Source organism: Mobula hypostoma, chromosome 8 (assembly GCF_963921235.1).
Source record: "Mobula hypostoma chromosome 8, sMobHyp1.1, whole genome shotgun sequence".
NCBI lineage: Eukaryota > Metazoa > Chordata > Chondrichthyes > Myliobatiformes > Myliobatidae > Mobula > Mobula hypostoma.
In genome coordinates, this window is record NC_086104.1 from 106,057,917 (window position 1) to 106,070,589 (window position 12,673).

A 12,673-nucleotide genomic window follows, 5' to 3' on the forward strand; every position below is an offset into this window, starting at 1 on the left:
GAATCCATTATTCATTGTACAATCCTGAGCAGAGATTTGATTTAATCAAATGAAGCCTCCGAGTGGTTCTTCTATATTGGAAAAGTAGGATTTAAGAAACAGCTACTAGCAGAAACCTTAGAACTCATCACCCTTACCGAAGATCAGACTGGAACTGAACACATCAAGTAATTATCTCACTACTTGCTGTATTTGTCTGACTGTGAACTTGAACTAGCAGTCAAATTAAGATCGCAGGTGGTCTTTTACCATGGAACGATGTGCTCTGGATCCCTCTACCAACCACTTGGCCCAACCATTAATAATGCCTGGATGAATGGAGGGAATTTCTATTGGATGGAATACCATTCTTTTGAATGTTAGAATAAAGTAAATAGCTTTTCTTCATGTAGACCATAGAATAATTCCATCTCATAATCGAAGTTTAGCTGCAGAAGCACCATTGAATTTGAGTATGATTGCTGTGGAGTGCACCCAATTGTATTTAAATGTGCTAAAGATAATTCTCCACTTCACTGTCGGTGACTTGTTGCTAAGTGTGAAGTAAGCGTTATAAATTGAATAATATTTCTCACATGCTTATAAAGTATAATTTATTGCAGGCAAATGCAGACACTTTGGCGTATGAAGTGAGCCTCTTGGTGTACAAAATGGCTGGAGGAGTGGGAGAGGAACCCAAATTGCCGCATTAAGAGAAAGCTATGAAGTGGTTTTGTATTGCACGGTCCAGTGCAACTCTATATTAACACTACATCTAGGTACTGGTGGTGGTTCATAAGAATTCCTGATACCTTTCAAAACTAAATTTGCAGATTCTGTTTATTACAGAATAATATTAGAGCTCTCATTTAAAAAAAAAATCCTAATTACAAATGTCTGGATGTAAAAATACAGCAAGGGAATAAGTCTAAAATTCACCAAGCTTCTACTTAGAGTGTACTTACATTCTCCAAACCGGTAGCTTAAGGATTGAGGGAAGTCAGAATGAAATGTGAATAGCTACTTGATGCTCACAAGATAATATTTAAAGTTTTCTTTTAATTAGGTGGAAGAAAGTTATAAAATTTGGTTTACTATTGTAGGGATACTATGGCTCTCAGTGAAAGAACACACTTGTATACCATATGTACATTTTCTGAATTCAGAAATCACATTAGATTTATTTTGATAGTTAAACGTGTGTGTATATGTAGTAAAATTGCCATAAGGAAGGTGTTGGTGGGCAGAAGCACAAACTAAAAATAATTTAGTATATTGCAAACTAGTTACCATGTAAACTATTTCTGCCTTATTTTTACTCCCTCGCTCTCAAATGAATGGGTTATTAAAAATGGACTAAAGCTGTAAGTTGGGTACTAGTTTACCTTAATTATAGCGTGCCTTTTCTGAAAATAATTGCTCTCGTTTCTGCCTCTAAATATTTATTTTCTAACAAGTAGACAAACCATTTGCAAGCTCAGAATGATTGCAAAGCAACTTAACAGTTAGCTAGATGCTGGTACAATTCAGGGTGTCAGAGTTAGGATTTCAGTTCAAATGTCCTTCCTGTGGAATGAGTGGTTTTCTCCAGATCCTCCAGTCTCCACCGACAGTCCAAAGCAGTCATTATAAATTGTCCCGTGATTAGTTTAAGGTGTTTAATTGAGGGTTGCTGGGTAGTGTGGCTCAAAGGACCGGAAAGCCCTATTCCACACGGTATCGCTAAATAAAATAAACTTGATGTTGCTAGAGTTCTTTAATAAATGTAATCATGCTGTGATTAAAGTAATTTTCCTGCCCCATGGGAATTTTTTTGCTCAGTTATCATGAAAGCTTTTGATTTCCTTAGATCTTGTTATTCTAAACCTCACAAAATCAAAACAGCTTTTGGAGTAAATCACCATGGAACTCAACATTTTTTAATAATGTGGTTTAACTGAATAAAGCCATCACTTTTCCATGGTGGCTCTCAGTTGCTGGTGTTCATTTAGTGAAAGATTACAAATGAAGATTTTATAGTTCCTCATCAAGCTGCTGTAATAAAGATTAAGTGTAATTCTGTCTTATTATGTTGTTTGTAATGAAGTTGTGTGTTCTGCAAAAAATAAATGTTAATAATTTTACCTTATTCTGTGTAATTGCCTCAATTAAATGTCTTTAAAATAATGGCTGTGAATTTCTCTGCAACAGAATATGGCTGTCCACAAGACCAAAAGGAGTTGGGTCTGACTTTGTCTTAATCTTTACTGCAGTAGTCCATCAAAACTACATGAGCACAGTGTAAACTGAGGGCCAAGTTATCTGAAGTTACAGGGATACTTCAGGTCTGTCCTCTGAATCACCAAAGCTATAAATTGTTCACCACCTGAACGGGCAGCTTCTTGACATTTTTGCAGCTCTTTGATCTCTTCTGTAGAAGCACATCTCTGCTTGCACAGATTACAATACACAAAGGCATTAGGTTGTGATTGTGAGTTGGTGTTGTAGTGTTACACACAAATGCTGGAGGAACTCAGCAGGCCAGGCAGCATCTATGGAAAAGAGTAACCAGTTGATGTTCTGGGCCGAGGCCCTTCATCAGGACTGGAAAAAAGAGATAAGTCAGAGTAAGAGAGGTGGTAGGTGAAACAGAGGGGGGAGAGATGAAGTAAGGAGCTGGGAAGTCAATTGATGAAAGGGCTGGAGAAAGGAGAAATCTGATAGCAGAGGCTAGGAGGCCATAGAAGAAAGGGAAGGGGGAGGAGCACCAAAGGGAGGTGATGGGCAGATAAGGTGAGAATGAATTGGGAATGGTGAAGGGGGGGAATTACCAGAAGTTTGAGAAATCGATGTTCATGCCATCAAGTTGGAAGCTACCCAGATAGAATACAAGGTGTTTCTCCTCCAACCTGAGTGTGGCATCATTCTGTCAGTAAAGGCGGCCATGAACTTGCATGTCAGAATGGGAAGTAAAATTGAAATGGATGGCCACAGAGATCACAATGTTTCTGGTGGATGTTTTTCTCTGTTTCCTCATATCCCCTTTTCATCTCATCTTCTGCTCCTCCCCTTTTCCTTCCTTCCTTCCATGGCCTCCTAGCCTCTGCTATCAGATTCTCCCCTTTTCCAATTGACTTCCCAGCTCATTCCCCTTCCCCTCACAGTTTAACCTTATCACCTACTACCTTGTACCTTTTCCTCCCCTCCCCTCACCCTCTTTTCCCAAAGATGCTGCCTGGTCTGCTGCGTTCCTCCAGCATCTGCTGATTTTCCCTTGTTTGTGGTCTTATAGTATATTCTGCACTTGGGTATCAGGCAAATACAGTTATATCTGCAAGAGTTGGCATTCCATACCTAAAGGCATCTGCAATGCTGAAATTGAAAGCGTAGTGGAAAGCAACCGGAATTATACTGTACCATTTATTAGCTGACAAAACAGATTTAAAAAATTCTGCAAATGGACAGTGCATTTATTTAGAACCAAATGGAATAGTACAGTAATTTACATTGTAGACTCCATGATCAATAGGAGCCAATTATACGATAACCCAATTCAGCATTCAGAGCTCAGCTGTACAAATAAAATTTAATTACATTCTAGTTCCTTATTTAAATACAAATTAAAATATACACGTGGGTGAGGATTTTCTTTTTGAACGATTCCCTCAATCCAGTGGAGCACAGTCAGGCCTTTATGATGCCTTCCAAAAAATCTTTCTCTAGTACTTCCTCAATGTTTTGTCTAGCTTTGTTCCAGAATGTTTTCTGGCTCTCAGTTTTAACGTCTTTGTGTGAAAATGAATTGGAGTATGGGACTGGGCTCTCTGAGCAGCCAGTAGGTCTGCCTGTGATTTTGTTGGAGAAGAAGTGGCTGAGCACATTGAAGAAAGGAAGCAGCTGCTCAATGCTGCGAATGGAGTAAACAGTCAGCAGCAGATGGCCTGGTGCCCAGGGTAGACTCCTTCCCAAATTGTCATCCTCTGGATTCTTCTGAAATGAGCAACAGAATTTTAAAATTAATTGGACACTAGTCAGAGCACAATATGGTCATCTGTAACATACTGTACTTTCCACAGGTCAGAAATCGCACTTTAACTACTGGTGCTTTACACAACAATTCTCCCTCAAACCCTTCAACCTTAGCTCTCCTCAACCCTTACTTTTCACGTATGTAACCCCTTGTCATCCCCTGCGTCAAAATATTTTTTCCAGCACATCCTCAAAACTACACCTCCCTGTTTGAACTTGGGTCTCCCCTGCCTGGCATTCCCCTGTTGTGGAATGTCTGCAACCACATTTGCTTTTGTGGCAGCGTGGTTCCCAGTGTCCTGCTGGCGGAGAGCTAGGCTTGAAACTGTACCTCATGTTGTCAAAGGCCTTGCATGTCTGATGTCAGAGACATTTAGAAACAGGTGAAAAATATCAAGAAATTAACACATTCAGCTTCTGTAAATCAAAAATAATAATTAGAATAAAATTGTTTTGGTGAAGACACTGTCCCATTTGAATGGATAAGAGCATGCTGGATGAAACAGCTTCAGTGACCAAAGTACACCCAGCCCCTTCACTCAGCTCAGTTAGGTTACACACTAGATAGTGGAAGCCCAGAATGTGCTGAAAATTCTCTGCCTCAATTCAGTCTAAAATCCAACAAACTCTGTCAAAAGGATCTAAAAGATGGATAGATAAATGGTTATGTTCCAAAGTTCCTGAGATTCCAGAATGGTCCCAGCAAATAACAACAATGTTGAAGAAGGGAGGGATTAAAATGAACAAATAGTCATAGTCATACTTTATTAATCCCGGGAGAAATTGGTTTTCATTACGGTTGCTCCATAAATAGTAATATGTAAATTATGCCAGTAAATTATGAAATAAGTCCAGGACCAGCCTATTGGCTCAGGGTGTCTGACCATCCAAGGGAGGAGTTGTAAAGTTTGATGGCCACAGGCAGGAATGACTTCCTATGACGCTCTGTGCTGCATCTCAGTGGAATGAGTCTCTGCTGAATGTACTCCTGTGCCCACCCAGTACATTATGTAGTGGATAGGAGACATTGACCAAGATGGCATGCAACTTGGACAGCATCCTCTTTTCAAACACCACCGTCAGAGAGTCCAGTTCCATCCCCACAACATCACTGGCCTTATGAATGAGTTTGTTGATTCTTTTGGTGTCTGCTACCCTCAGCCTGCTGCCCCAGCACACAACAGCAAACATGATAGCAATGGCCACCACAGACTCGTAGAACATCCTCAGCATCGTCCGGCAGATGTTAAAGGACCTCAGTCTCCTCAGGAAATAGAGACGGCTCTGACCCTTCTTGTAGACAGCCTCAGTGTTCTTTGACCAGTCCAGTTTATTGTCAATTCGTATCCCCAGGTATTTGTAATCCTCCACCATGTCCACACTGACCCCCTGGATGGAAACAGGGGTCACCGGTACCTTAGCTCTCCTCAGGTCTACCATCAGCTCCTTAAGTCTTTTTCACATTAAGCTGCAGATAATTCTGCTCACACCATGTGACAAAGTTTCCTACAGTAGCCCTGTACTCAACCTCATCTCCCTTGCTGATGCATCCAACTATGGCAGAGTCACCTGAAAACTTCTGAAGATGACAAGACTCTGTGCAGTAGTTGAAGTCCGAGGTGTAAATGGTGAAGAGAAAGGGAGACAAGGCCGTCCCCTGTGGAGCCCCAGTGCTGCTGATCACTCTGTCGGACACACAGTGTTGCAAGCACACGTACTGTGGTCTGCCAGTCAGGTAATCAAGAATCCATGATACCAGGGAAACATCCACCTGCATCACTGTCAGCTTCTCCCCCAGCAGAGCAGGGCTGATGGTGTTGAACGCACTGGAGAAGTCAAAAAACATGACCCTCACAGTGCTCGCTGGCTTGTTCAGGTGGGCGTAGACACGGTTCAGCAGGAAGACGATGGCATCCTCAACTCCTAGTTGGGGCTGGTAGGCGAACTGGAGGGAATCTAAGTGTGGCCTAACCATAGGCCGGAGCAGCTCCAGAACAAGTCTCTCCAGGGTCTTCATGATGTGTGAGGTCAATGCCACTGGTCTGTAGTCATTGAGGCCGCTGGGGCACGGCGTCTTCGGCACAGGGACGAGGCAGGACGTCTTCCACAGCACAGGAACTCTCCGGAGCCTCAGGCTCAGGTTGAATACATGGCGAAGTACAATGGAACAAGAGGCCAATATCAGATGTGGGGAAGTGATCACATAGCACTGATATTAGGTGGAGTCAACAAAGTTTTTGACTTTTTTTTGAAAGGGAAATTGTATTTGACAGTATTAGATTTAGAGTCATAGAACATGACAGCAAAGAAACAGGCCCATCTAGTCCATGCCAAACTATTAATCTGCTTCATCCCATCGACCTGCACTTGGGACCACAGCCCTCAATACCCCTCCCATCCATGTACTGTTAAATGTTGAAATCGAGCTCACATGCACCACTTGTGCTGGCACCTCGTTCCACTCTCACCACCCTCCGAGTGAAGAAGTTCCCCCTCAGGTTCCCCTTACACATTTCACCCTTCCCCCTTAACCCATGTTATAAGGTTACATTTGTCAGAAAGTACACAAAAGGTTGGGGTGTTGTGGATAGTGTGGAGGGCTGTCAGAGGTTACAGCGGGACATCGATAGGATACAAAACTAGGCTGAGAAGTGGCAGATGGAGTTCAACCCAGATAAGGGTGAGGTGGTTCATTTTGGTAGGTCAAATATGGCAGAATATAGTATTGATGGTAAGACTCTTGGCAGTGTGGAGGATCAGAGGGATCTTGGGGTCTGAGTCCAGAGGACACAAAAGCAGTTGAGCAGGTTGACTCTGTGGTTAAGAAGGCATACGGTGTATTCGCCTTCATCAATCATGGGATTGAGTTTAAGAGCCAAGAGGTAATGTTGCAGCTATACAAGACGCTGGTATATATAGCTATATAGAGGAGACGTCAGGGGTAAGTTGTTTTTTTTTACGCAGAGAGTGGTGAGTGTGTGGAATGGGCTGCCGGCGATGGTGGTGGAGGCGGATACGATAGGGTCTTTTAACAGGCTCCCGGACGGGTACGTGGAGCTTAGAAAAATAGAGGGCTATGGGTAACCCTAGGTAATTTCTAAAATGAGTACATGTTTGGTACAGCATTGTGGGCCGAAGGCCCTTTACTATGCTGAAGCTTTTCTACGTTACACCTGTTGGGTACAGGACAATCAATGGATGAGCTGTATATAGATGTTAAGACATAAGATTTCACCCAAAGATGAGGCTCATAGTGCTGAGTGCATTGTTAAAGGACTAGACACAAAAGAGACATTACAAGTAAACAAGCTATTTACAAGATGACAGGCTACTGGAGTACGACAAGGATCAGTGCATGGGCATAAGACCAAAAGACAAAGGAGCAGAAGTCGGCCATTCGGCCCATCGAGTCTGCTCCGCCATTTTATCACGAGCTGATCCATTCTCCCATTCAGTCCCACTCCCCCGCCTTCTCACCATAGCCTTTGATGCCCTGGCTACTCAGATTCCTATCAATCTCTGCCTTAAATACACCCAATGACTTGACCTCCACTGCTGCCCGTAGCAACAAATTCCATAGATTCACCACTCTCTGGCTAAAAAAATTTCTTTGCATCTCTGTTCTGAATGGGCGCCCTTCAATCCTTAACTCATGCCCTCTCGTACTAGACCTCCCCCATCATGGGAAACAACTTTGCCACATCCACTCTGTCCATGCCTTTCAACATTCGAAATGTTTCTATGAGGTCCCCCTTCATTCTTCTAAACATCAAGGAATACAGTCCAAGAGCAGACAAACATTCCTGATATGTTAACCCTCTCATTCCCGGAATCATTCTCGTGAATCTTCTCTGTACCCTCTCCAACGTCAGCATATCCTTTCTTAAATAAGGAGACCAAAACTGCCCACAGTACTCCAAGAGAGGTCTCACCAGCGCCTTATAGAGCCTCAACATCACATCCCTGCTCCTATACTCTATTCCTCTAGAAATGAATGCCAACATTGCATTCGCCTTCTTCACTACCGACTCAACGTGGAGGTTAGCCTTAAGGGTATACTGTACGAGGACTCCCAAGTCCCGTTGCATCTCAGAACTTTGAATTCTCTCCCCATTTAAATAATAGTCTGCCCGTTTATTTTTTCTGCCAAAGTGCATAACCATACACTTTCCAACATTGTATTTCATTTGCCACTTCTCTGCCCATTCTTCCAATCTATCCAAGTCTCTCTGCAGACTCTCCGTTTCCTCAGCACTACTGGCCCCTCCACCTATCTTCGATCATCAGCAAATTTAGCCACAAAGCCATCTATTCCATAATCCAAATCGTTGATGTACAACGTAAAAAGAAGCGGCCCCAACACGGACCCCTGTGGAACACCACTGGTAACCGGCAGCCAACCAGAATAGGATCCCTTTAGTCCCACTCTCTGTTTCCTGCCAACAGCCAATGCTCTATCCACGTATGTAACTTTCCTGTAATTCCATGGGCTCTTATCTTGTTAAGCAGCCTCATGTGTGGCACCTTGTCAAAGGCCTTCTGAAAATCCAAATATACAACATCCACTGCATCTCCCTTGTCTAGCCTACTGGTAATTTCCTCAAAAAATTGTAACAGGTTTGTCAGGCAGGATTTTCCTTTAAGGAAACCATGCTGAGTTCTGCCTATCTTGTCATATGCCTCCAGGTACTCCATAACCTCATCCTTGACAATCAACTCCAACAACTTCCCAACCACCGACGTCAAGCTAACAGGTCTATAAGCATAAGTTCTCGTGAATCTGCTCCTTCATCTGAATAACTAATGTACCTAACTGTGCCGTGGAAAATAAGCTGTGCAAAGCTCACAGGGCAAAGGTGAATAGGCCAAGTGAGATGGGCATTGGGTGGCAGATGAACTGTGATCAGGGTAAGTATGAGATAGGAAAAACAAGAAATCAATCCTTTTTAATGAAGCAAGAAAGGTTCTGCTGGAGGAACTAGTGAATCAGGCAGAACTTGTAGAAGGGATGCTTGGGGTCGAGACTCCTTATTTTGGTCCAAATGGAACATCACGAAAAGCCCCAAGCTAGCTCAATTTGTCTGTGTCTACACCTTTTCTATCCATGTACAGCATTTATGCAAATACCTGTGAAACATTCCTGCCTCCCAGTTCTTCTTGCAGATCATTCCACTTTACTCTCCATCCCATCAACTGCAACTGTACAAGGCTTGGTGAGATGACAATTAAACTATGAAATTGGGGTGGGGGGGAACAGGTATAAGGAGGAAGGCCACCATATACCTCAGAGATAAAGGGGATTGAGGATACGCAAACCTCTTGCAATAAAAGTCATCAGACAATGCTTTCAGAACTGGCCTTGTTAGCTCTTGTGACAAATACAAAGGCCATTAACTTGAAACCGATTTTCTGAACAAACTACTATGACGACCCTTGTTTCTCAAAATTAGGTCTCAAGTGTTACATAGGAATTATCGCTTTGCTAAATACTAACTGGATCTCTGGATCTCTTGAGAGTAGTACCATGTTTCTATGTTGCAGGTGCAATGTATTTTGCGAATAGAAGTCTCAGCTACTGAACAGGGCCCATCCAAACCAACCCAAGTAAGTGCTTTCGGCAGGAATGGGGAAGAATGCAAGTGCACAGAAAGAAAGAAAATACCTTCGCTCTTTTCCTCAGCAGTTTGGCCAACCTCACCACATATGGTTTGAATTCTCGTTGGTGAGTTCCTTGTCTGCGGACCTCTAGCCCAGAATCGTCAGATACTTCCGGAATGAAAGCCCAACGATACCTAAACAATGTGAGCCAACGCAGTCCATTAAATATGTATTTCAAACATTTCCCAAGGCACACAGAAGACAAATAGCTCTAAAAATACTGAGCGGCGGTAACAGAAGTACCTGACAGTAGTGAGTACTTGCATCAACATCCACACTTTGATTACGCAGAGAACTGTGGTTCTACAGCGTAAACCTGTGGTAGGAGAGAACTACGGGATACTACTGGCAATAACATTAATAGTTTGGTGAGAGAAGTCTCAAATTATATGTAGACTCCAGCTCTGATTGTCATGATAGATTTACCTTTCTCATAATAAATCCCTTTATCAACTATTTGTTTGCATATAATTGCTTCAGTGTTCACTGAGATAGATCAAGGAACTATCGATGCTGAAAAATCATTGAAAATACTGAAATTATCAAATGATTCCAATCTATTGCTGTGGAAATTAGAGGGTCCTGGTGAGTGTGGAGGGAGTGGGTGGACTGGCGTCTCGGGGAGAGCGGGTGGGGGGGGGGGGAGACTGGTGTCCCAGGGAGGAGAGCGGTTGGGGGGGGGGGGGGAGACTGGCATCCTGGGGAGAGCAGGGAGCAGGGGGGCGTGGGAGGGACTAGCGTCCCAGGGAGTAGGGAGTGACATCAACAAAATTCATCTGGTAAGCCTGATTGCTGAATTATCAGGATTTTTAAATAATCAGATATAAGATTTCTGGAGTTCTTGAGGAATTAAAACAGAAACTGCTGGAAGCACTCAGTAGGTTGAGGCTGCGCTACTTGTACATTATGAAGTGTTACAGTTACAGGGAATGTGAAATGCAGGCAAACAATAAGGTGTAGGACCATGTTGGAATCAAATGACCTTGCCTGGTGTCTCAGGGCTGGGCGTGTCTGCACCCGTGCCATCCCCTGCCCTTGGCACTCCTCCTCCGCCACCTGTCCCATATGTATATGGAATTTATACAGAAGACAAGTCTGTGTGCTTGTAAGGAAGCTATGCTTCGCTGCTTACTTACATCTGAAACTGGGGAAGGCTTTCAGAAGGTAAGGTCAGTGCCAAATCCAAGAATTTGCACGCAGAGAGGTAGAGAGCAAGCCAGCGCTGATTGTTGTAGGAAGTTGAGAAACCATTGCCGCCCATGTAGGTGGTTTCCAAACCAGATACAGATGGACCTGCAGTCCTGAAACGTAGAAATGATTGAACATGGTAAATGTCTACACTATCCCTGGGCTCCCTGTTGCTGGCTGTGGCAGTCTGCAGTCACAGCTCCAGTGTTTGGTTGCAACTTGCGGTATCCTAGAGCAGTGTAACAATCTTTAACACAGAAAAATATTTTTTCCAACAGAGAAGTGTTCTTTTAGCAAAGTGCTAATGTGTATTCATTTGTTCATTAATGTACTGTGTTGTATGATGTGGGCAATCACTACTGCACAGAGTCTTGTCATCTTCAGAAGTTTTCAGATGACTCTGCCATAGTTGGATGCATCAGCAAGGGAGATGAGGCTGAGTACAGGGCTACGGTAGGAAACTTTGTCACATGGTGTGAGCAGAATTATCAGCAGCTTAATGTGAAAAAGACTAAGGAGCTGGTGATAGACCTGAGGAGAGCTAAGGTACCGGTGACCCCTGTTTCCACCCAGGGGGTCAGTGTGGACATGGTGGAGGATTACAAATACCTGGGGATACGAATTGACAATAAACTGAACTGGTCTAAGAACACTGAGGCTGTCTACAAGAAGGGTCAGAGCCGTCTCTATTTCCTGAGGAGACTGAGGTCCTTTAACATCTACCGGCCGATGCTGAGGATGTTCTACGAGTCTGTGGTGGCCAGTGCGATCATGTTTGCTGTTGTGCGCTGGGGCAGCAGGCTGAGGGTAGCAGACACCAACAGAATCAACAAACTCATTCGTAAGGCCAGTGATGTTGTGGGGATGGAACTGGACTCTCTGACGGTGGTGTCTGAAAAGAGGATGCCGTCTAAGTTGCATGCCATCTTGGTCAATGTTCCCCATCCACTACATAATGTACTGGATGGGCACAGGAGTACATTCAGCCAGAGACTCATTCCTCCGAGATGCAGCACAGAGCGTCATAGGAAGTCATTCCTGCCTGTGGCCGTCAAACTTTACAACTCCTCCCTTGGAGGGTCAGACACCCTGATCTGATAGGCTGGTCCTGGACTTATTTCATAATTTACATATTACTATTTAACTATTTATGGTTCTAGTACTATTTATTATTTATGGTGCAACTGTAACGAAAACCAATTTACCCCGGGATCAATAAAGTATGACTATGACTATGACTATGATTGTTCCTGGTTAACGTTTTCTACAGAAGTGGATTGCCATTGATTTCTTCTGGGCAGTAGCTTTTGAAGATGGGTGACCCCAGCCATTATCAATGCTCTTCAGGGATTGTCTGCCTGGCATCAGTAGTCGCAGAACCAGAATTTGTGATATTCCCCAGCTGCTCACACGACCATCCACCACCTGCTCCCTTGGCTTCACATGACCCTGACCGAGGGGCTAAGCAGGTGCCACACCTTGCCCAAGGGTGACCTGCACGCCAGCGGAGGGAAGGAGCACCTAACACCTCCTTTGAAGGAGATGCATCCCCACCCTGCCACCCAGATGTGCATTAGATTAACAAAAAGGTAACCAATTTAATGGAAGCAAACTGTATTTCTCACCATGTTAAAGTTATGTTATGACTTCACTAAACACCTTGATGTTTGCTTGCCCTCAAACATATTTTACTGTTTCCAACTATCAAGACTCGTGTTCAAAGTGAGGTCTTGACAACAAAACTTACAACCAAGAAGATAATACTGAAATTCATGTTGAAATTTCAGATAGCAATGACAGGTGACAGGGCAGGGACCAGGCATCAGTCTCCTGAAACCAA

General features: G+C 43.6%; 2 protein-coding genes across 15 annotated transcripts in view; one reads left to right on the forward strand and one right to left on the reverse strand.

The window, feature by feature from the left end:
* pgm3 (phosphoglucomutase 3) overlaps positions 1-2,101 on the forward strand; it is a 44,187-nt gene extending 42,086 nt beyond the window's left edge. For all 8 annotated transcript variants that reach the window (XM_063056547.1, XM_063056539.1, XM_063056541.1 and 5 more), the window contains one exon: positions 603-2,101. In XM_063056547.1, the coding sequence (XP_062912617.1) occupies positions 603-692 (90 nt within the window). In that variant the 3' untranslated portion in view covers positions 693-2,101. The remainder of the gene's footprint in view (positions 1-602) is intronic.
* Positions 2,102-3,414: 1,313 nt separating this feature from the next.
* Positions 3,415-12,673, reverse strand: part of dop1a (DOP1 leucine zipper like protein A) — a 214,119-nt gene continuing 204,860 nt past the window's right edge. For all 7 annotated transcript variants that reach the window (XM_063056554.1, XM_063056552.1, XM_063056553.1 and 4 more), the window contains 3 exons: positions 10,782-10,946; positions 9,650-9,779; positions 3,415-3,948 (listed from right to left, as the gene is read on the reverse strand). In XM_063056554.1, coding sequence (XP_062912624.1) covers positions 3,643-3,948; positions 9,650-9,779; positions 10,782-10,946 — 601 coding nt within the window. In that variant the 3' untranslated portion in view covers positions 3,415-3,642. The remainder of the gene's footprint in view (positions 3,949-9,649; positions 9,780-10,781; positions 10,947-12,673) is intronic.